We start from the raw sequence: 23493 nt of genomic DNA, 5'->3' as shown, positions 1-23493 counted from the left end.
TATTCCAAAAAACAAAAAAAAATTCAACGCATAGTTGAAAAACATACTGTGCACTACATGGAACATGGATCTGTTAAAGATGTTTTCAATTTTGGGGGCCTGCTAACAATTCTATTACTGTCTAGTAGTTCCTCAGCAATAATTTCAGAGTCGCAAGATCGCAAGGAGCCCAAGGCCATGATTATACATAAACTATATTTAGATGAAATGTTATCAAATCTAAAAAGGAGATATGTTCTGAACTCAGCTTAATTCAACTGCACTCTGCCCTTCCACACAGTAACCAGTTATTACATTCATGGGGTTGCTAACAATAAAGCTTTGTGTAAAACGTGTTCTTCCACTATTTCTGGTAAACACTAAACACCCCTTATTAAGCTTAGGACTTTGGCTGATTCTGTTGGCAACAAATCATTAAATGTTCATGTAAATAGTTCAATAACATTAGATGATTAAACAAGTAACAAGGTATACTTATGCCAGCTAATCTTTTGCTCTTTCTACGTTAGTTGTTAGTACAGTGTGCTTTTTATATATGGTCTCACATTCAGATAAAAATTCAATCCTACCCTGACGTGCATTAGTATTTTAAATATGCAGTATGTTGTCCAACTGATCCATGGTAATTTCCAAAATAAATTATAAATTCAGTCAAAATATGCAACTCACTTATTTGATCATTTTGCTCAGGAAATGATGAGAACTCCTACAAACCTTTGTGTTGAAGTAAACACAGTTTTCTTTTTTTAATAGAACAGAAAAAAAATTAAGCACAAAGCTAAGTTGACTTACAAGTCACTTGCAGTCACCATTTTCATGCAACCACTGGTATAAATTGCTTAGCTATTAGTGATATGTGCAAAGGAACAAACTATCTGAAAGGAAGTTCCAAGACTTGAAATTGAAAGTCCTTAAAAATTTGGTGAGAAGACTCAGCTCAAAATTATGATTTGGTCCTCAGTGTTTACCGTTTGCAGATGTACTCAAATTACCCCTGCATGAGCAATGTTTATAGTGTGACAAGGTATGAAGTTTTATTGTGTTATTATTTTTAGTTTCAATGGTTTTATAAACTGATAACACACACCACCCTAGATGCTGTTGATGTATCGATTTTGTGATCTTCTAAATCTCAGATGACTCAATTGAGAGTTATGTCAAGACGTTCAATTGAACTCCTCCATCAAAAACATCACTCTTGGTTGCAGAGTGTGTGTAGTGTTTATAGACATTAAGGTTGAGCTTGACTAATTGGTAGTAAAATCAGTGAGCACAATGTCTATATTGAATACCTGAATGCTGATTAGAACATCATCTGTGACTTGACTCAGCACTGATCTGATATCTTCAATGGTGAATCCAACTAAAGGGTCCATGTCTGATGCATCAGTTTCCGGCTGGTTCTCCTCAGGGCCTTGTTCTTGATCCAGACTCTAGAATATTGAAAGTAAACAACATTCAACTGATTTCTGGAACGTTCAATGAATTTCATGTAACCTCAAACTTCTATCAGCTCTTTTCTACCATAAACTCTGTCAATCTGGAGGGTGTTTTGATTTAACACTACCCTGCATTTTCATTATCCGTTAACGCCATGTTGCTGTGAAAGCAGTGCCTTCTTTTGGGAGAGTAAAGATGTAGCGTAGGGAGGATGGAGTGGAAGAGATTAAAACTGCCAAATCACTCTCAACTGTGAACCAACATTGAAAGAAATATTTTATATTTTTTTAGGAAAAATCAGAAGGAAAAAAATTGGAAGCAATTTGGTTTCTCCCCGCCCCTCCCCCAACACACACTTTAGAGAATGTAAACCTGAGGCAGGGTGAACTAAAAGAAAAAAAAAAAAAAAAAAAGGAAGCATACCTTCAGTTCTGTAACTGATGTTGGGGGTGGCATAATGAATGTTGAGTAAATATCAAATGAAATTCCTTCTTCCAGAGGATCTGGGAAAGGACTATCTGCAGCCTTTGCGACTTCTACCACTTGCTGGAGTGGAAGAAAAACTGTATTATGACATAGCCTTTGGTGAGTAACCACATTTCAGCCAATTCCCTAATAATGTACCATAATTGCAAGTCTATTATCTTTTAAGTGCCATCTCTTCTGTGAATTCTTAAGGTCACTTGCCCTCTTGGTTCTCTAGTGCTTTTTTGCACTCCATATCTTACTTATAATAAGGATTTTGTCCTTTCTACAATTTTCTTTTAAGATCAAGAAGGTAGCATGTTAGGGTTGAATCCTTTCACCATACTTATTCAATCTGTATGCTGAGCAAATAATCCGAGAAGCTGGACTTTATGAAGAAGAGTGTGTGGTATAGGAGGAAGATTCATTAACAACCTGTGATAGGCTGACAACACAAATTTCCTTGCTGAAAGTGAGGATGACTTGAAGCACTTACTGATGAAGATTGAAGATTATAGTCTGCAGTATGGATTGCACCTCAATATGAAGAAAACAAAAATCTCCAGAATTGGACCAATAAGCAGCATCATGGTAACTGGAGAAATGATTGAGGTTGTCAAAGACTTCATATTACTTGATTCTACAATCAATACCAATGGAAGCAGCAGTCAAAATATCAGAGGACGTACAGCATAGGGCAAATCTGCAGCAAAAGACCTCTTTCAGCTGCTGAAGAGCAAAGATATCTCCTTGAAGCCTAAAGTATGCCTGACACAAGCCATGTTATTTTCAATTTCCTCATATGCATGTGAGAGCTGGACAATGAATAAGGAAGACCGAAGAAGAGTCGATGCTTTTAAGTTGTGGTGCTGGAGAAGAATGCTGAAAGTACCATGGACTGCTAAAAAAACTAACAAATCTGTCCTGGAAGAAGTGCAGCCGGAATGCTCCTTGAAAGCAAAAAGGGCCAGACTTCATTTCACCTGCTTTGGTCATGTTGTAAGAAGGAATCATTCCCTGGAGAAGGGTATCATGCTTGGTAAAGTGGAGGGTCAATAAAAAAGGGGAAGGCCCTCAACAAGATGGATTGGCACAGTGGCTGCAATGATGGCCTCAGATCCTGTGAGGATCGTGGAGCTGGCACAGGACCAGGCAGTGCTTCATTCTGCTGTACATAGGGTCGCTATGAGTCAGAGACAACTCGACGGCACCTAACAACAACAACAACAATTTTATCTCCTTTCTATACTTTGTGGTTTAAGACCAACAAGTTTGAAGATCAAAATCTGGAGATACATAAATTCATCAAATTATTACCATCCTGTGAAACTTGCAAAAACCATGAAATCACTGTACCTTAATTTCCAACTTCTCCACAATGTCTCAAGTAAATCTGCATGATAAATTTCATTATTTAAAAATTAACGTACGGGAATCTTAAACATTACCATATCTAAAAATGGTGTACATTTTCTGGGAATGTACTGGGACGTTAAATATTGGTGGCTTAGTGCCGAAGGCACTTGACTGCTAACCAGAAGGCTGGCAGTTCAAACCCACCAGCCACTCCTTGGAAGGAAGATTGTGCAATGTACTTCTGTAGTGATACTGCCTCAGAAACCCAAGGAGGGGTTGTCTGTGAGTTGGATCCGACTTGATGGCAGGGTGTTGCGTTGCATTGCTATAATATAGTGTCTATTTTCCTTTTAATTATTCATATTAATTTTAACTTGACTTTATAGAAGCACTGATGTGTCCTAATTTTATAGGCAAGAAAATTTGGAAACAAAGGAGTTACATGATTGGCTTAAGGTTAGATGATTACTTATAGACAGGGCCAGGAGTTACAACTTGGTGTGCCTACTTCCTGGCCTAGACAGTTTTCAGTACAGTGTAATATGTCATACTTGGAAATTATTGATATTATTAAGCATTTAATTTTTATTTTACTAGGTGTTAAATCTAATTCTAGATTTTATCTTAAATTCATTTATCTTAGGTTGACTCAATGATAATCAAAATAAAATACTGAGAAAACATGTAAGAACTGTTCTTTTCTCTCATTACATTCATAAGCGATTTTTTTTTCCTAAATTGGCTATACAAACATTTTCATTTTCCCACAAAGTAATTTGTACATTTTTCCACTCTAGTATTTCATCCTTCCACATTTTCTATTGCTCTTTATTTTATCAGGCTAGGGAAAGAAAAACAGCTCAACGTATTTTAGAGCCTTCTGAAACATTATAGGTAAAATAAATAAACTGCACATGGGAATCCAGAGATAAGGGGAGATGATGAGGCATTTACTTATTGGTATAGATTTTAAGGTGAGGTGAGAAACAGAAAGTTTAAAGAGGTGAGTGAGATTTCAATAGAGAAATAAAAAGAAGAGAGAAAGGAATTGACTGGAGTTTATGGAACACTGAAGGCTTAATGCGAGGTTGTAATAAAGTATTTTCTTTAAATGAAGCAGAATTTTATCATGCCTGCTGTTGTCAAATTTGTTTTGTTTTTCCATGCACGGAATAGGCTTTTGTTATTTTGCCTTCATTCCCAGTGGAAATTCTCAACAGACTGCCTCTCCATCCTTTCTTCTATCTGAAAAAACCAACCAGTTGCCATCAAGTTGTTTCTGGCTGTCTTAGTTGTCTAGTGGTTCTATAACAGAAATATAAAAAGTGAATGGTTTTACGAAACAAAAATTTATTCTCTCACAGTTTAGGAAGCTGGAAGTTCAAATTCAGGGCACCAATTTAACGGGAAGGCTTTCTCTCTCTGTTGGCTCTGGAGGAAGGCCCCTGACTTCTTTCAACATCTGTGAACCGAGCATCCCTTGGAGCTCTCCATGTGTCTTGCCATCAATCTTTCCTTGGGTCTGGGAGGTGCTCAGCACAGAGATCCTGGGTCCAAAGGATGTCCTCTGCTTCAGGCTTTTCTTTCTTGGTGATAGGAGGTCCCTCACTCTCTGCTTGTTTGTTTAATCTTAAGTTTATATCTCAAAAGAGATTGACTCAAAACACAACCTAATCCTGTAGATACATCCTACTTCATTAACATAACTGCCTCTGATCCTGCCTCATTAATATCATAGAGGTGACTGTAGTTAGATGCCATCAAGTCAGTTTCAACTCATGGTGACCACATGTATAACAGAATGAAACACTGCCAGTCCTGTGGCATCTCTCATAGAGTTAGGATTTACAAAATATAGGATAACTACATTAGATCACAAAATGGAGGATAATTAAATAATACCAAGAATCATGGCCCAGCCAAGAAGATACATATTTTGGGGGGACATAATTTGATCCATAACACCAACTCATGGTGACCTGATGTATGTCAAAGTAGAACAGTGCTCCTTAGGGTTTTCAATGGCTGATTTTTCAGAGTAGGTCACAGGGCTTTCTCCTGAGGTGCCTCTCAGTGTACTCAAACCTCCCACCTTGTGGTTAGCAGCATAGTACATTAACCATTTGCACCACACAGGGACTCCTCATCTATCTGATGATATACTTAAATGTAAATAGATATTTGTATTCAAGTTTCTCATCCACCCCTCATACCTGTCCCCACCCCATTGCTACTCCTCATGGTCTGGATTTCATTACAAGGCTCATCTGAATTAATTGCTAAGTACTAAATTTTCCTGGTCTTTGCACTGTGGAGTGTATGTGTATGCATGGGGCAGTGGACTGACAACTTGGAACTCCCCGGCTCCACATGATCATTTATTTGTTGGAGTGAAGCTCACATTTATCCCAAGAACATTAAGTTCTGACTGAAAACTTCAGGGAGAGTTGGGCTTTCCTTTTTGTGATTTTTATTAGTGCAGGTCATACAGCTATTATTTTGATTTTATTTGTGCACTAAAACTGGGGGTGAAAAATTTCTTTCCTTCAGTGTGTTTTGCATACTATTATTGAACCAAAATGTAGCTATGTTTTTCACTTCCATGAAGAATTACACTTAGCTACAATTCTAAAATACTGTATGAGAAAAAAATGCCTACATTTTAGAGAAGGGAAATGTCTTTTCATTAATAATAAGAAAGTACACTATCAAATATATAGTTTGAAATAAACATAATGCCCAGAAGCATCACAGCAATTTCCCCCCATATGTAGCCTTAAAAAAAAAGTTTAAGAAAAATTAGAATCAATAATTGTGAGAGCACAAAGCCAGCAAGTATGTTTAAAGGAGATCGTCTGATGCAATACTTTCTTTAAAAAAGTACAATTAGGCCTTTGTATTTTTTTTTAACAAAACCTCATATTTTACAACATCATTGGTTCTGTAATAAAATCTATTTAAAACAGAGAGACATGGTCAGCTTTATTAAGTTAGATTTTCTGAAAGAACATTATAATTTCCTCAAGTCTATGAATAGTTGAAACAAATTAAATAAAGCTACTTTTATAACTATTTTTATACATACATTCCTGTAGAATTCTAATTGTCTCGTTTTTTTTTTTTTTTCTCCTCAAAAGCCTAATATATTACCTCTTAAATCTTGGAAAATAAAAACAGGAAAAGGATAAAGTATGTTTATTAAGCAAGCACTCCTACTTGGTACCCTGATTTTGCACCCCCTTGTTCTATAGTAGCACCCATAATCTTCAGATCAGGAAACAAAAAGGAAGACTTTAAGTGACTTGCCTGAGGCCTATGCTGAGATTAAAAATCAGGAGTTTCTGATTATAGACATACATCCATTTGGCCAAATGATTGGTTTTGCTTGACTTTCAAATACCCCCTAAATATTACTTTGAATGTAAAGCAATAAATGTGTTTCTCTTGCCATTTTTGAATGCTTGCACACAAATGGATATAATAAAAACAATCATGTTGTTCCATGTGAATGCCATTTATATTTTTTCTGATAATGAGCAGGCCATTTGAATGAAGGTGAGTGCATTAAAAGCTCTAATAAAGAAGAGAATAGATTTCTAAACAGAATAATTGACTGTTAAGTGAACATACAATAAATAACATCTACAGATGTGGTTGCAAGAAAATTAGTTTTGCATAACTTACCAATATACATTTCCCCCAGATGTTATCTGTTACATGAAAATTAACTTAAGTTACTTATATTATTCATTATGTGCACATTGCATTACTGTTATTTAAGATGGTTTATAATCAGAGCTTTAGTTGAATTGTGCTGTGGTATTTAAAGAATATCAAGTAAATGGCTTTTTGGCATAATTTAATACTCATGAGTACAAAATTTCATTGCTGAACACTATGTAGATTTAAAGAATTTGAGGTCTTTACTTATAAGCCAAATGAACTCACTAGAAATCTTTTAAGGAATTGCATATTTAATATGAAATGGACATTTACCATGGGAATAGATGGTTGGAGTTCTGAACCCTCCTGGACTAAGTACAAGGTCAGTTTGGGTCTAAAAACATGCTTAGAGGAATTAGGACCTACTCTGACATTCTATTGTGTTTAAGAATATAAAAATTTTATCTGAAAATTGTATTACTTCATACTTCCTTTTCCTACTTTATTTATTAATATTATTGGGTTCATTAACTCTGGTTTATTGTTTTTTCTTTAGAAGTGCTTCTTTGGAGAAAGGATTTCTTTAAATTTGTGGGTAGTGTTTGTACCCCCAAATTTTATAATTAAGTGGCAATTCTTAAGTTATCAAATTCAATTACATAATTATTCAAGATACTAAAAAATATCATTGAGATTACAACTTTCCACTATTTTGAATGGCAGAAAGCAGGATAAATCTGTTCAATCTTTTTTGAGCTACAGGCACACAGACAAAAAGCTGGTTTGCTTTAAAAAGACATTTGTTTGGATTTGTCAGCTTGATGACTTCATATGTAAACCAGAACTTACTAAAAAATGTAAAAGTTTCAGAAAGACAAACTTAATTGCAAACTTTCTCCAATTTTAACTGAGGTAAAAAGGCATGGAAATTCTTGTAATATTTTAACTTCTTTTCCCCCTTGAAAAAAAAGGCATTATTCATTTGCAAGTATAATTTAGAAGTACTTTGTGTAGTTCTGGAAAATTTTAACCAAAAATTGTAACCCTCTGTCCACAATTCACTACACATAGAGTCACAACATATGAATGCCACCTGCAAAATGCAATAAACTTTTCTAATGTCATAGTGTGTCATAAATTTAAAATGAAAAGAGAGGAACTTTAAAAGCTAAGATTATCAGAGAAATTTTAATTAATTCATTCTAGAGTATTTTTCTTTCGTGGGGCCATTATAGAACTTCTTAATACATTTTGTAAATGTAAAGTATCAATTCTGCTACAAGAGTCCTCCTCCCCCTTAGCATTTTTGACTTGGAAATAAATTTGCAAATGCAGCACATTGATTTTCTTTTCTATGCTTAATATGCAGTATTTACATTTTGAAAAGGTTCAAAATGTTGCCAGGCTTCTGAAGGGTATGAATAGACATCTAATAGCAACTTCTATTTTTATCCACAGCCTACTGGTAGTTTGAACATTTATAACTTAATAGAGCTTCGAGACCTTCAAATCCTCACGTTAATCACCTAAACATTGAACACAGTACAACAAGTTAGGACAGGATATGAAGACTACCCTTCTTAGGTGAAGCTTCAAGAAGGAATTTAATTTGCCATGCCACAGTAAACCAATTTGCAATCTGGCTAGGACTACTGGCCAGGACACGCCAGTTAACACCTTGTGTTTTATATATATATATATCTTGATTCGATCTTGTTTCACTTGGACTTGAAATAATAATAATAATAATAAAGTCATACAATTAAAGAAACTGATTTCAGAGTATTTTAGATATCTTTAGTATTTTTCTGACACTCTGCTTAGGGACAATAGCACAATTTAAGGAGAAACCTGACTACGCCTATTTTAATGACCTCAGACATTAAAATCCTCTCTATTGAATGTGAAAGGCAGTGTCTTCTTGTAGCATAAATGCAATTTAAAAGATAAGTGTTTTGGTCTGGTTGTTGTACAAACATTTCCTCAGGGTTAAAACAGTTCTTCACACACTCAGACATTTCCTAAAGATGGCAATAATCAGGAATATAGATCACTGAATAATGGCCTCTTAAGGTGGCTCTATTCCTAATTGTGTCATGCCAAGAAAATCTCTAGGCCTCAGTTTGTTTATCTGTAAAAGAAGGATAATAACAATCGCTACCTGGCCACTTCATGACAACTTCATGACAATTCAACAACAACTTGAATTGTTTCAAGCACAAATTATATAATGTGGATGATAATGCTGGGAGTTCTTCAAAGCAAAGGCATTATTGAAGCCCAACATGTGTTGTTATTATCATTTATAATTACAGTTATTATTGAAAGAATCTCTTTATAATGTCAGCATTGGAATAGATTGGAGTACCTCTCTTGAGGACACTCACTGTTTCATGGTTCCATGGTATTTTTATATGTAATCGTTAATATTGCCCAAGTAGTGCTATTAACATAGAAGGATCTGTTAATGAGGACCCGCCATTGCTCTGTATCCATATAGTCACAGCCTTTAAAATATCAAACACATAACCAGGGCCATTATCATGGATTTAATTGTGACCCCCCCACACACACACAAAATATGTCAACTTGGCTGGGCCATAATTCTCAGTGGTTTGGCAGTTATGTAATGATATAATTGCCCCCCATGATGTGATTTTATGTGATCAGCCAATTTGCTGTAAGAGAATTAGGAATGGATGCAGCACCCTTACTCAGGTCATAGCCCTGATCTGATGTAAGGGGTATGGACTACATCACCTTTTTTATCTTATAAGAAATAAAAGGAGAGCTGGAAGTGAAATGGGTCCTTTGGACCCTGGGTCACTGTGCTGAGACCCTCCTAGACCCAGGGGAAGATTGATACCAAGACACATGGAGATCTTCAAGGAATGTCAGGCCCACATTGTTGAAAGGGGAAAAGGACTTTGCCTAGAGTGGACAAGAAGAGAAAGACTTCCCTGAGAGCCAGTGCCCTGAATTTGGACTTCCAGACTCCTAAACTGAGAGAACAATTTTTTTTTTTTCTTTCATTAAAGCCATGCACTTGTGGTATTTTGTTATAGCAGCACTAGATAACTAAGACAGCCGTCTTATTTGAAGAGTTCCTTGAAAGACTCAAACAAATTCTCTTTTTAAACCTGTTGTTGTTGTTGTTGTTATGTGCCGTCGAGTCGGACCTGACTCATAGTGACCCCTCCTTGGGTTTCTGAGGCAGTATCACTACGGAAGTAGATTGCCCCATCTTCCTACCTAGGAGTGGCTGGTGGGTTTGAACCGCCAGCCTTCTGGTTAGCAGTCAAGTGCCTTAGGCACTATGCTACCAGAGCTCCTTTTTTAAACCTAGATAGTACATAATAATTAGGTAGGTATGTGGCATGATCAGACCTAAGGCAAATCATCTATTAAAGGAAAATGTTTACACTTAACTTTCAAAATTAGGAAATATGTCTCCCCAAATTTATCACTTTCTTAATCTTTTTTTTTTTTTTATTTTTAGTAAAAAATGAGTCCTGTGGTTGCCCAGATTAAGCTCATTTAAAAAGACTCCTTTTTACAAATTTTGTCAAAAGTAAGGGCTAGGGCACACAGGGCAAACTTCCACTACAAATGTCTTGTGAAAACTAAATGGCAAAGCTGTTGAAACTACTGAGTTTGATTCTTAGATTAAGCTTATCTGCAGCTTCGTCAGGGTGAGAAAAGGAAAGTATGGTTCCATTATAACCCATTAGAAAATGCTCAATGCCTTTCAAAAATATTGTCTAGAAGCTATTCAGAGTATATTTGTTTTAGTTACTATGTTATACTCTAAAAGATACACCCTTGAACTAAGTGTAAGGTATTTCAAACCCTTCTGGGGAGTTCTATTTAAATTTCAAGATTTTAATATTTAAAAATCGAGGAGATAATCCAAATTTTTTCTTTTCAAAGAATTCAAAATTAAAATACAAGTATCTGTTAATTAGTCAATATAAATAAAGTTGAGTAATGCAATTATCTTTGTGGAATAATGTTTAGAAATGTACCAAATATAAACTTAAAAATTTGATTCTACATGTATTGAATTTTAATTACATCTTATGATAGCTTATGCAAAGATAAAACTATTTCCTGGCTTTCATATTTGAGAAGACTCTTTTTGAATAAGTACCTGTAATTTAAAGAAATCATATGAGATAATAAGTCATATTGGTTAGAACAAAAACTACAGTAGAAGAACCTAGGTCCTTGGCTCTAATCTTTCTTTTCTTCTTCTTCTTTTTTTTTTATGGACTTCCTGTTATTTTGACAGTTTAAACTACCTGAATAAGAGGAGGCTGAAACCATTTGGATAAAGCTATACATATAATTTACTTAACTTCAAAGCATACTGATTGAACTGCATTTCAGTGCTGAAATCATCCATTGGAAAGGAAAAAAAAAACAAAACAGCTTCTTAAAACTACATTGGAACTAATTTCATTTAAAAATAAAAAGCTTTTTTTGGGCCAAACTAGAATGTTTGTAAAGTGGTAAGAAATCTTTAGAGAAGTCAACGTAATATTGTTAGTCCTGACCTCCTAGACCCAAGATGTCTATTTTAAGTAATCTGACATTAAAAATGTGCTGACAAATATAGATTTAAAAAACAACACAGGAAGTTGTAAATCAGCTGGTAACCCTTAGCATCAAGGAAATAAGAGACCACGAAAATGCAGTCATTTACTTTAGTCAACCTCAACCTTAATTTTTAACTAAAGAAAATTTGCAAAAGGCATGATGTTTACATTTTGGATATTTTATTCCTAGTTTGTGTGTTTCCTTTTTCTTCAGTTGGCTCATAAATTATTACAAGGAAGCGTTGTCATAGTTAAAAATATTTCTCTCTCTGCTTAGCATCCTCTAACCTCTCTTCACTGCTTTTTAAATATTCAATAACTGATTTTTTTTTTTTTTTTTTTAACTGCATTAGGCACTCTTCTTTGGTGAACAGGGCAGATTTTTTTTTTTCCCTTTGGGAGAAATTGTTGCCAATTACTCCCATGTGTCTTCTCATCTAAAAACAGGGCTCTCTTCAGGGAACCCAAGCCAGGAGAGCAACCTCTCATTCCAAACACAGGGAAGATCATTATTTCATTACTTCAGTGACCTGAAAGGAGTCATATTTTTCCTTGTAAGGATTAACTAGGTACTCCAGAGTTCCTGGCCTCTTCATGGAATCTGAATTCTTGGAAATCAGCTATAAAACTGATTTTGTGGACAATTCTCAAGAAGGACCTATCACCTACAATATGTAAATCATGCTAGTTTAATTACAAACAAGCAAACCAAAATAACAGCAGCTGTGAACACTTCGGGTAGTATCTTTATCCTAAATTTGAATGTTTTAGAAACCTGGATATTTTCCTTTAAATGTGTGGCCAGAGCCCTGGATTGGCTCTGCCACTCTATAAAGTGTATTTCTGAGATATGGTTTCTTCATTTGCAAAATTGAGAGCTGGACTAGGTCAACTCTAGTCAAGTTACAGATGTTCTATCCTCTGATACTAAATTTCAAGTGGCTTTTTCTCTATTTATTCAAGAGTCAAAGTCACCAGCCTGTGCAGATCATCACGGCATTTCCCTGCCGTGATGTAGAAGAATATTTAGATTACATACTCAGTGTTTACTGGAATCTTAGACAGGCTGTAACTTGTCCAATCATTCTACTTAATTATCTTCCTCAAACCTGCTCCTCCCCCATTGTCTTTCTCTCTCAATGACATCACCAGCTTCTCAGTTACCAGGCTCAAAAACTTGAAGTTATCTTCAATTGTTCTCTATACCATGACTCTTATATTAAATCAGTCAGAAAGCTCAATGGGGACACCTCCATGAGGTCTGTCACATCTGTTCCCTTCTTTTCATGACAGGTACAATCTACAGCACTCATATCCCAGTTCTGGCTTTCACACACCTTGAACTCCAGCCACACTTGACTACTCACTGTTTCCCAATATACACAGTGCCTGGAACAGATTGGGTACTTAATACATCTTTGTTATATATATATATATATATATATATATATATATATATATATGTAGTAGAAGAATGCTAAGAGTACCATGGTCTGCTAAAAGGACTAACAAGTCTGTCCTGGAAGAGGTGTAGTCTAAATGCTCCTTGGAAGTGAGATGGATTGACACAGTGGCTCAGATATAGCAAGGATCATGAGGCTGGCACAAGACTGGGCAGTGTTTCGTTCTGTTGTGCATTTTTTTTTTTGGGGGGGGGGAGAAACTGTTGCCAATTACTCTCATGTGTCTTCTCATCTAAAAACAGGGCTCTCTTCAGGAAGTACCCAAGCCAGGAGAGCAACCTCTCATTCCAAACACAGGGAAGATCATTAATTCATTACTATGAGTCGGAGATGACTTGATGGCACCTAACAACAACAACTTTCTATCTATCTATCAATATAGATATATATAAAGAATGGATAAAGGGTATTCTCCCAGCCTCTTGTATGGTATTTGTCTCATTGTAGTTTGAATTGTAACCATGTCTAAATGCTCTCTCTGCTATTTTGTGGAAGCAACTTGAGGGCAGGAACCACGCTTCATTCATCTTGAGGGTCTCTAGCTCGGGTCTTTGTGCACAGAAGGCATTCATAGATGTTGACTATTCTATTAGGGTATCCATTCATTTACAAATTCTCAGGGCTTCCAGTTTGTTTGATCAGTAACTATTAGGTTTAAAAAGTTTGTTATAAAAACTGATAACACTTGGAATAACAAATCTGATGAGCTGATTGTTGCAGCAATGTAATACCTTTATTTCTCAGTTATCAAAGGAATGCTAGAATAAACATTTGTTTGATTAGCATAATGCCAAACATTGGAATAGCTTTTCACTGATTTGGCTGGATTGTTTTAACTGAGGGATAGTTGTTTTATAGACACTATGCAGTTTAAATTCTCAACAGCTCCCAAGAGATACTACTGGCCCCACCTAGCTCCTGCTGGAGGTAATGCAAGGAAAGCCCTAAGGGAGTTTCTGATTGCCGAACTCCAGGGGCCATGGTTCACATTGCTTGGAGTACAATGTGAATAGTATCCACTGGAGTTTTGAGGATGGGAAAGCCTGAGGGCATCACTGGTAACTGCAGGAAAACAAATGTTAATGAAGATGATGATGATGATGACTGAAAAACAACAGCCCTCGTTTATTGACAACTTACTATATGCTTGGTAGTTAGAAAATACATGACAGTCTTTTAATTCAGCCTATGTTGTAAGGAGAAGTTTCATTGACCTCGTTTTTCAGATGAAGAGTCTTTAGACTCTTAGAGAGGTTAAGTAACTTGGCCATGGTCATGAAATTAGAAAATGGGGATTTCAGTCAGAAACGGGGAATCCAGAACTATTTGACTCCAAAGCCCATGCACCTAATCCTTAGGGTCAAATGGAACCCCACTGACCCTTTATGGTTTTCCCCAAAATATTCATCTCCAGTTTATAGATGAGGAAATAAAGGGTCCGAAAAGTGAAATGACATACACATTAGGGATCTGAAAACATAAATTCTTAAAAACTAAGTTTTTGTAAGTTCGTAAATATAATTTCCAAAAGATAATTTGCTCACTGGGTCCTCACAGCTCTATAGCCTATTGCTCCACATCAGTGAATAAAAGTAAGGCATGGATGATTGAGAATTTTTATTTTTTTTAATGGCGATACATAAAAAGTATTAGTTTTATAAGGAAATCTGAGACCATGCTTAATTTATTTGTATTATTAAATAAAGAATGTATAGGAGCATCATGTTGGTTCTGTGATTAAAACTGCATGTTCCTGCTCAGATAGCTGTTTGTCCTATCTGTTGTAATTGTAATTACTATTTTCATTGAATCACAATTTTCTCTACGAACAGGCTTGCAGAAAAACCACCAATAACCTAAACAGTTAAAAAACACATTGAGAAATGGGCACGGTTGTGTGAACCAGTCTCCCGTGATTCTTCTTCTACTGTGTGCTGTAATGTGCTTTAAATCCATTTCCATATTTTTAATTAACACTGAGTTCCAAAAAAACTTTCTGGAGGCCATTTAAATCACAAATAGGGGGAGAAACAAATTTACTTTATCAGAAAATTGACTACAGACTATTTTGGTGGCTTTTATTATTTTTACATTTTAATGATTAAAATTAAATATAGCACGATTACTCACGACAGAAGACAGTGAAAGAATTTTCATGGCTGATATAATTTTAAAAGTCAAACCTTAGTGAATAAGATATTAGTTCATTTATGGAGCAGTTTTATTGTCCATCCTGCTACTATAATTTCTGATCAGTTCCATTTAATAAAAGGAATTATGGAGCTGTACCAAGCTACTCTTCTAGGAGAGACCCAGTAGCACTATAATGCCACTAAAAAGTGAGACTTTATCTCGATAGCTGTCCATAGGTACTGACTAAAGTGTTGTTTCTATCCTAAGCCATTTTCATTGTTTTGAGTCATTCATTTGAGTGAAAAACAGAGGATGCGATACTACTCCACAAATCTGGTGGCATAATGCCTAAGGCATTTGACTGCTAAACAGAAGGTTGGCAGTTCAAACCCACCAGCCACTCCATGGAAGGAAGACTGGGCAATATACTTCCATAAAGATGTACTGCCTTGGAAACCCAAAGAAGGTCACTATGAGTCAGATCAACTTGAGGGAAGTGAGTTTTTCTTTTTTTTAGCACCAAAAAAGCTATATAATTAGCTATACTGACACATTGTCATTTTCATGAGCAAAAGGCATCACCACACTCCTCTAAAGATGTTTATACATCCATGGTCCCACAGCAAGAACCTCTAAACATTCCTCCCAGCTAATGGTTAGGTGCTTTCAAAAGGGTCCCCTCTCTAGATGGAGTTACACAAAATGAATAGATGATGGCCACTCCTCGGAAGGAAGGTTGGGCAATCCTACTTCTGTAGTGATACTGCCTCGGAAACCCAAGGAGGGGTCGCTATGAATCGGGGCCGACTCGATGGCACATAACAACAACAACAGCAACATAAGATTGGAATACTGAGGATGAGTATAGCCTCACTAGCCGTCCTATGGACACCATAGTGGTGCTTGTGCACCTGACGTGCTGCCTGATGAGAACCCTGGAAGGTGGAAGGGTGGTGGTTCTGTTATGAACACACTGCTATGAACGTAGCTTTAGTACGAGGGGTTGCTAATGAAGCCAGTGAATTGGGCACAGCATGTTAATTTACGTCGTTCAAGGAACTTCCCAGTATTTAAAAATGAGCTCTGTATGTTAGGTAACTAATGTTTAGATAAAAAATTCAGAAAACAGCACATGCTGCAATATAGAGCTTCCACAGATTGTAGTACCAATTGACTCTAGCAAAGCTAACATCATTTAAGTAATCAAAAGCAAGGACAATGAGGTATTGTTTCAAAAATCTTCTGCTAGAAATAAGAAACTGGGGCTAAAAAAAATCAAGTCATAAATGTGCATTGCAAAATGAAGGCATAGTATTAATTGGGTTAATCTAATTATATAATCTACAATTAAGCCCTAACATATTTTGGATTACGAGTATCACTGGAAACACCAGCCACCTGATGATTATCATTGCCCCAGGAGAATATGGAGTCTTTACTATTCCCGGATCTGGTGTCTAAGGCATGTTTGGAGAACATATAGACCATCAAAATGTTATGGAAAGACACATTCTATTTCTTTAGCTTCTATTTGTATTAGAAACATTTTATTCTCATTCTGCTTAAAAATGATATTAAATACTAAGTAATTATTAGGAAGATAATAACATTACAATAATTCTTTATTCTAAAAATGCCATTTCTTTGCAGTTTAAAAAATTATAACTGGTTTATTTATTTAGTAAAAGTAATTTTATTTTGGCTTCAGACACAGAAATACAACATTATAACTGATTCATTCTTTCATCAGATTGATTTTTCTATTGGTAGACTATAACACATTTTATTATTTTAACAAGATTGAGAAAAAAGAAAAGCGTTTTGCTGTTACATCTATGAACTTCACCATCGCACTAGCATCTGTCAGATTTAATCACCTACAGAACTACCTTATAAAGATTACCTTATCAGAAAAAGTGTCATCTTGTGAGTTTAGGTGTGAGAATTGCAAAATAAAGCTGAGCTGCACTAACAACTGCTGTGCTAATTTATTGTAAATTATGTTTTTTTTGTTTGCAGAGATAAGACATGAGAAGTGTTTCTATTTAAATTCATTTCCTATTATTTCAACATAAATATAAAACAGCTCGACACAAAAAGTGAGAACATAGAATATTCCTTAAATAGGTTCTAGTGACAGTGAAAGTTATTTTCTAAGCTATCGGTACCAGTCGTATCACAGTGTCCTAGGTGCAGAAGCAGACAGCACAATTAAGACAGAACATGGATGTTTAGAACGCTAGATGGAAACTGCTGATTGTCATGTGAAGCATGATGATTTATAGTATATGAACTGGAAATAATTGCATAGCAAGCGGTCTACAACAAAGCTTTAATTCACTAGGCTGACACTGTAAATTCATAATCTGTCGATCTGGCAGCAGACATGATAGATTAAGGCTGTTCAGAACACATAAGCATGTCCCTTTCATGAGCATTCTGGGAACCGTAGTTTTGATGACCCCAGTAAAAACAATTGCGATGATATTAACCAAGCTGGTCCTCTAAGAAATGTAAAAATCACAATGAGTCATTATGTTATTAAAATTCAGAACTGAATGGCAATGAATCACATCAAATTATCACCTCTAAATCATCAAAGAGCATAAAGTGGGCTCTGTGAAGCAGAGTTTCAATGCATTTTTAACAAGATGATCCTTTTATATAAACAATATTTCATTATTATGTTTATTGTTATTATTATTAAAACTAGAATGAAATTTAGTGCTCATAAAAGTGAAGGGCTAATGGTGCTCACTTGAACCAAAAGGAATATAAGGAGGTATTTTGTAGATTCCTTTATGTAGCTTTGCCAATACATTTTGACCTATTCTTGTTCTTATGAGCCAATGCTAAACATGAGAACTTATATGGTCTTTTAAAAATGTATCAGTGGTGGCACATCTGATTAGAGGTTCTCTAACTTATTTTGTTTTTTGACCTGAATTAGGATTTGAACACTAGTCTCAGAGAACCAGTTACAAGTCAATCCCACTTCTGCTAATCAGGAGGCTGATGGTTCAAACCCACCACAGATTGGGCAATCTACTTCCATAGTGATACGGCCTCAGAAATCCAAGGAAGGGTCAGATCCGACTTGATGGCAGTGAGTTGTTTTTTGTTTTTTTTGAAATAACACTCTGGGTCTTTCAAAGTAAATGGAATTGAAATAGCATTTAAGAAAAAAACTGAAAAACCATTTTGTTGGCTTTTATATAACTCTCTGCTAGTAAACTTTATGCTGTACCAGCTCATTTTTTAAAAAAACAGAGTTTTGCCTCTAGTGTAATAAGGTTTAGGATTCAGTACAGTTGAGTTACCTGGCACATTCCATGTGCTAGACACGTTATAGATAGGATTCTTGCCCTCCCAGAGGTTACAGTTTGGAGGTGGAGAGAAGGCAGAGGATCCGAATATGTACGCACTCAATTCTAATACAAATGGCTGCCATTGGGCTAACATAGCAGTCTATGAGGCTAAACCTGTTTGGTCCAGTGAATTCTGACTCACAGAGTCCCTATAGGACAGAGTACAACTGCCTCATAGCATTTCCAAGGCTATAAATCTCCTACAGAGTGGCTGGTGGGTTCAAACCTCTGACCTTTTGGTTAGTAGCCAAGTACTTTAACCCTGCCACCAGGGCTCTGATTCTTTGGGGCTAGTTGCCTCTTACTTAGCTGATATTTGAAAGGCAGACCAACAGGGCTCAATTAGACAAAGAGAGGAGCAAGAAAGAAAGGGCATGATGGTATATATCGATGTGATACCATTTGTCAGCTGTCAGCTAGCTACTCCTCATAAAAATTACCCAAAGCCAGAGGAAAAGCTCAGTTGGTATATAAACACATGCCAAAATAAATTTTGTTTTTCAAGCAGTTGAGCATAATTGTTAATTTTTGATAAATATTGCCTTGATTAGAAAGAACAGAAAAAGTTGTTGGTCTATGGTTATTTTTACTCAACATGTTTATAGTTGGAGGGACACAAATAGACCTCTGGTCATGGATTATGGAAAACACATTTGATAGCTAAATATAAAAAAAAATCCAAATATTAATAACTACTGACATTTATATAGTCCTTTCCTCCCAAAGCTCTTGACAAACATTACTGACTGTATACACACAGGAATAGCACTGAAATGCTGCTACCCTTGCAAAGGATCAGACATTAATCCAAGAAAAAAGTAGCAAATGGCTGATCCTACTTAAAATATAGGTCTGCAGAATAGAAGTGAGCATTTAGGAATGCAAACTCACACCACAATCCCTCCCTCCCAAAGTGGTTGATTGTTTTGAATTACTGGCCTTACTGGACACCATCCTCTTATTAATTCACCCACAATTTTTCTATTTTTTTCTTAAATGGGGCTTGAACTAGTTTATGATTACTGTGGGGCGGTGACTGAGTAATAGGACTGATGGTACTTCCTTTCTGACAGCAGCTCTGGCTCTTTAGCGCCTCCTAATGTGAGGAGGGCAGAAATGGCAGTGCGACATAGGAGTGCCATCTACTGAAGGAATAATTCTGTGTCACCATGAGTCAGATTGTTCTTAGTTATCTAGGGGAAATCATTTGGTTCAAACAAGCTTCAATTATGAAATATGAGATCAAATAACTTGTTGCTGGTATGCTTGATGGCACTGATGAAAAGGATGCTATTTGTCATAGTTGTTTGAATGAAATATAAATTACATGGTGATAATAATTTTTTAAAGGCTGGAAAGGATAAAATGTTTAATGTACACTCTTAGGTCCCTGACTGTAAAATATTAATTATTTTATTACATTCTCAAAGTATGACTGGTCATGACCAAAAAATAAAAATAAACAAGCAAGTTAAGCCTCTTTATATTTCCTGTAATGATGTTATAATTTCAATTCAGGGCTTATCCCAAACCAATTGATTTTAAATATTAACATTCCTCCTCCTTCTTCAAAAGTTCAGCTAAATCCAAGATCCTCTTTAAAGTTTTCATATTTTTTTCAGAACAAAATGAACTCTATTTTTAAAACTTTCATTTATGCATTCATTTTCCTTGTACCTTCACTGAGCAGGTACTATCAGTCAAGCACTGTCCTAGGCCCTGGTGATTCCGAGACAGACAACACACCGTCCTTAACTTTCAGGGAGGTTACAGTCTAGATGGAGGGCTTGGTAAGGATGACATATAAGGTCAGCTGCAGAGTGAAATAATTATTAGAAGTACATGCAGGGTGATCTAGAAATACAGAGGAAGAACAGCCAATCCATTCTAGTCGAAGAGAAAAAAGAGGAAGACACGAAGGGAAAACAGAGGAGATGGTGCTTGAGTTGAATTTTATAGATAAATAGGCATTAGCAAGAAGATGAGGTTGGACAGGAAGGCAAAAATTACAGATAGATAGACAGAGGAAATGGCACATACAAAACCATAGAGCAGTAAGAACATTACAGGACAAAATACGCACATGATGGTAATGAAGACTGGGGTCAAACAAGCCTAGGTTAAACCCCAACTCTGCTATTTAATAACTACATGACCTTTGGGCAAGTCATTTACTTTTCACAAGCCTTAATTTTTCCACCTGTTTAATGGGACTAGTAACCTGCTGAATGGTAATCATCCAATCAGTAGAACTAATTTTGGGGGGGATTTTCTAGGCACATATATCAAAAATTCAAAAATCAGAACAATGGAGATCCGAAAGTCATGATACAGTTTAGCAACAACAAAATGAAACTCAGTGTGAGAATCGCTCACGCTTTAAATATTTAAATGTAAACGTTTTAAATTTAAAATGTAATTTACAGTCTTTTAGAGTAAATCGTGTCTAGAAATAGGTGTGTTTGTCTCTTCCCACAGCTAAATTGAAAAGATGGAGAAAAAACAATTTAAAAAAGGGATTTATTTTCCTTATGTCCAAATAATAGCCAAGAATTTTTAAAACAAGTTAAGCCAAAGTTAGAATGATATATTTCCCTTATCATTTGCTGAGAGGAAGCCTGCTTGATTAATGTAATTAAAGGGTTGCTTGTAACTTAAGACTCAATTAAAAAAATAAATTTGGCCTTATTACTTTACTTCCAACTGGTGGTTTTCCTAGTGTGATTTTTGAGCTAAAATCTGCAGCTGCTTTGTTCATGACACATGAATTGTTTTAGCACATCCTTTCCCCTGCTGTGCATATGATTAAGAAAGCAGAGGTTAAATAGTGCAGTAAAGAATTGAGTAAATTCATTCTATTTTTGCTCATAGTGCCTTCAGCCCACCCCCCCTTTCAGGACTGGAAGAGTGCAGAAACCTATTATCTTCTCCTGGAATTATTTGAGATGTGTTCTAATGCTGAAAATGTAACTTCTCTCTCTTAACATTTTCACTACACTGATTTTGTGATGTCGCTGCTATAGATATTTTCTGTATGGGCAAGAAAGCCAAATACAAGTGCATTTATTGAATGCTCACTGGTGGGCACTCTGATAGGTATTTTGCATACATTGTTTCATTTTTCTCTTTGTGATAAACCTATGAGATAAGGATAATCAGTCTTATTTTGAGATAAGGAGGAAGAGGCTCTAAGAGGTTATGTTGCTTGCCCCAGGCCAGTAGGTGACAAAACCAAGGCATTAACTTTAGTCTGACTCACTCCAAACCTGAGCTCTTACCCCCTTACTTTTTTATTTATTTATATATTTTTTAATAGCTATAGTTTGATTCAAAGGATTTAAATCTAGTTCTAGTAGAGTACCTTGCCTATAGTTGGTACAGCACATATTAAATTAAATTTAATGGAAATCTTATGCTTATGAGGGCAATGACTGTCCTTGTCCTCATTGAGTTTGCAGTCTAAGGTGAGTGTGCGTATAATATAATAGTATCATATAACAAGAAACAACAAACAAAAAACTAAACTTGTTGCCATTAAGTCAATTCTACCTCATGGACTCCATGTGTTACAGTATAGAATTACTCCTTATAGAGTTTTCTTAGCTGTAATCTTTACAGAAGTAGATTGCCTTTCTTCTGCAGAGTTGCTGGGTGTGCTAATCTTTAGGTCAGCAGCTGATTGCAAACCACTTGCACCTGCTGGTAATTTACAGGTAATCTAATAAGGAGCATTTTAATATAATATATGTTATTATAATATATATGATAAGCATATGGAAGACAATGTAATGTAGTGGGGAAAACATGACACACTTAACATTCCAAAGTAGAACTCTTAATTTCTCTCCCTAAAACTATTCCTTTCCAGTCTTGCAGGTAAGGGTGCTAACATCCACCCAACTGTTCAAAGTAGAAAGCTGGGAGACATCCTTGATTCTTTCCTTTCCATTACCAATTCTCCTGCAGGTCCTGGCAGTTCTGCCCTGAAATTCACTTCTCTCTACCTTCTTTGGCACTATCCAATTACAAGTCACCCAAACTCTTTATCACCTTCTAACTGGTCTGCCTGCTTCCCCTCGGCCCCCACCCCCACTAAGAACTATTGAACAAACAAAAGCCAGAGCAGATTTTGTGGAACATGAAGTTATATTATGCTCCAAAATTAGGTAAAAGAAGTAAATCGATAGAATTTACAAAAGTGAACATATGGAATGATAAAAGAAGGGCAAACTACTTCCATAGTGATACCGCCTCAGAAACCTAAGGAGGGGTCGCCATGGGTTGGGTCCAACTCAATGGCAGCGTGTTCTATTGAAAAGATATCTCTTCCTCTTACTGGATTACTGTTTTTGTTAAGATAGGATTGTTTTGGGGTTACAATTTACTTCTTGATGTCAGAATAATTTCTATTGATTTCATTGCTCATCTCTAGTGCTTGTTTTATATGCCATTATTCAATTTTTTTCCCTCAATCTTGTAGTAGACAAATTTGAAGATGTCAAAAGAAGGTACCCTGCATATACATCCAAATCATAAGTTAATTCCTCACTTATTGAACTAGAAATCCCAAAGGTCTTCCCAAATCAAAATGGTATATTCAAAATTTATTGAATAAACTGCTTGCATCTCATTTGCACATAGGTTTCTATTCCATGTATTCAAAAACATACTTTTGAGTTCTCAAAATGTCATTTAACTCACATTGTAAGAGCTGAACAGCTTTTTTTCCCCATAGACTAGCTTCTAAACCCACTGCTATTGAGTCAATTTCTACTCACAACGACCCTATCGGACATAGTAGAACTGCCCCATAGGCTTTTGAAGTCTGTAAATCTTTACCTAAGTAGACTGCCACATCCTTCTCCTGTGTAGTGGTTGGAGGGTTCAAACCACCCACCTTTTGTTTAGCGGTTTAACTGCTGAACCACTAGGGCTCCTCTACTAGCTTCTATAGTAGAGGATATTTTCATATATTTCAAACTTGGTTTCTCATTCACTACTCATATA

At 35.9% G+C, this 23493-nt stretch overlaps 1 protein-coding gene across 1 annotated transcript in view; it reads right to left on the bottom strand.

Annotated features, from left to right (window-relative positions):
- The window catches only part of CABCOCO1 (ciliary associated calcium binding coiled-coil 1), a 148173-nt gene that overhangs the window by 6171 nt on the left and 118509 nt on the right, over positions 1-23493 (bottom strand). The window contains exons 6-7 of the mRNA XM_007959386.2: positions 1864-1986; positions 1293-1433 (exon numbers count right to left, since the gene is read on the bottom strand). Of these exons, the coding sequence (XP_007957577.1) occupies positions 1293-1433; positions 1864-1986 (264 nt within the window). The remainder of the gene's footprint in view (positions 1-1292; positions 1434-1863; positions 1987-23493) is intronic.

The sequence above is a fragment of the Orycteropus afer genome, unplaced genomic scaffold (assembly GCF_000298275.1).
Source record: "Orycteropus afer afer isolate SDZICR_OR568_19922 unplaced genomic scaffold, OryAfe1.0 scaffold00016, whole genome shotgun sequence".
NCBI lineage: Eukaryota > Metazoa > Chordata > Mammalia > Tubulidentata > Orycteropodidae > Orycteropus > Orycteropus afer.
This window is presented reverse-complemented; position numbering and strand designations above follow the sequence as displayed.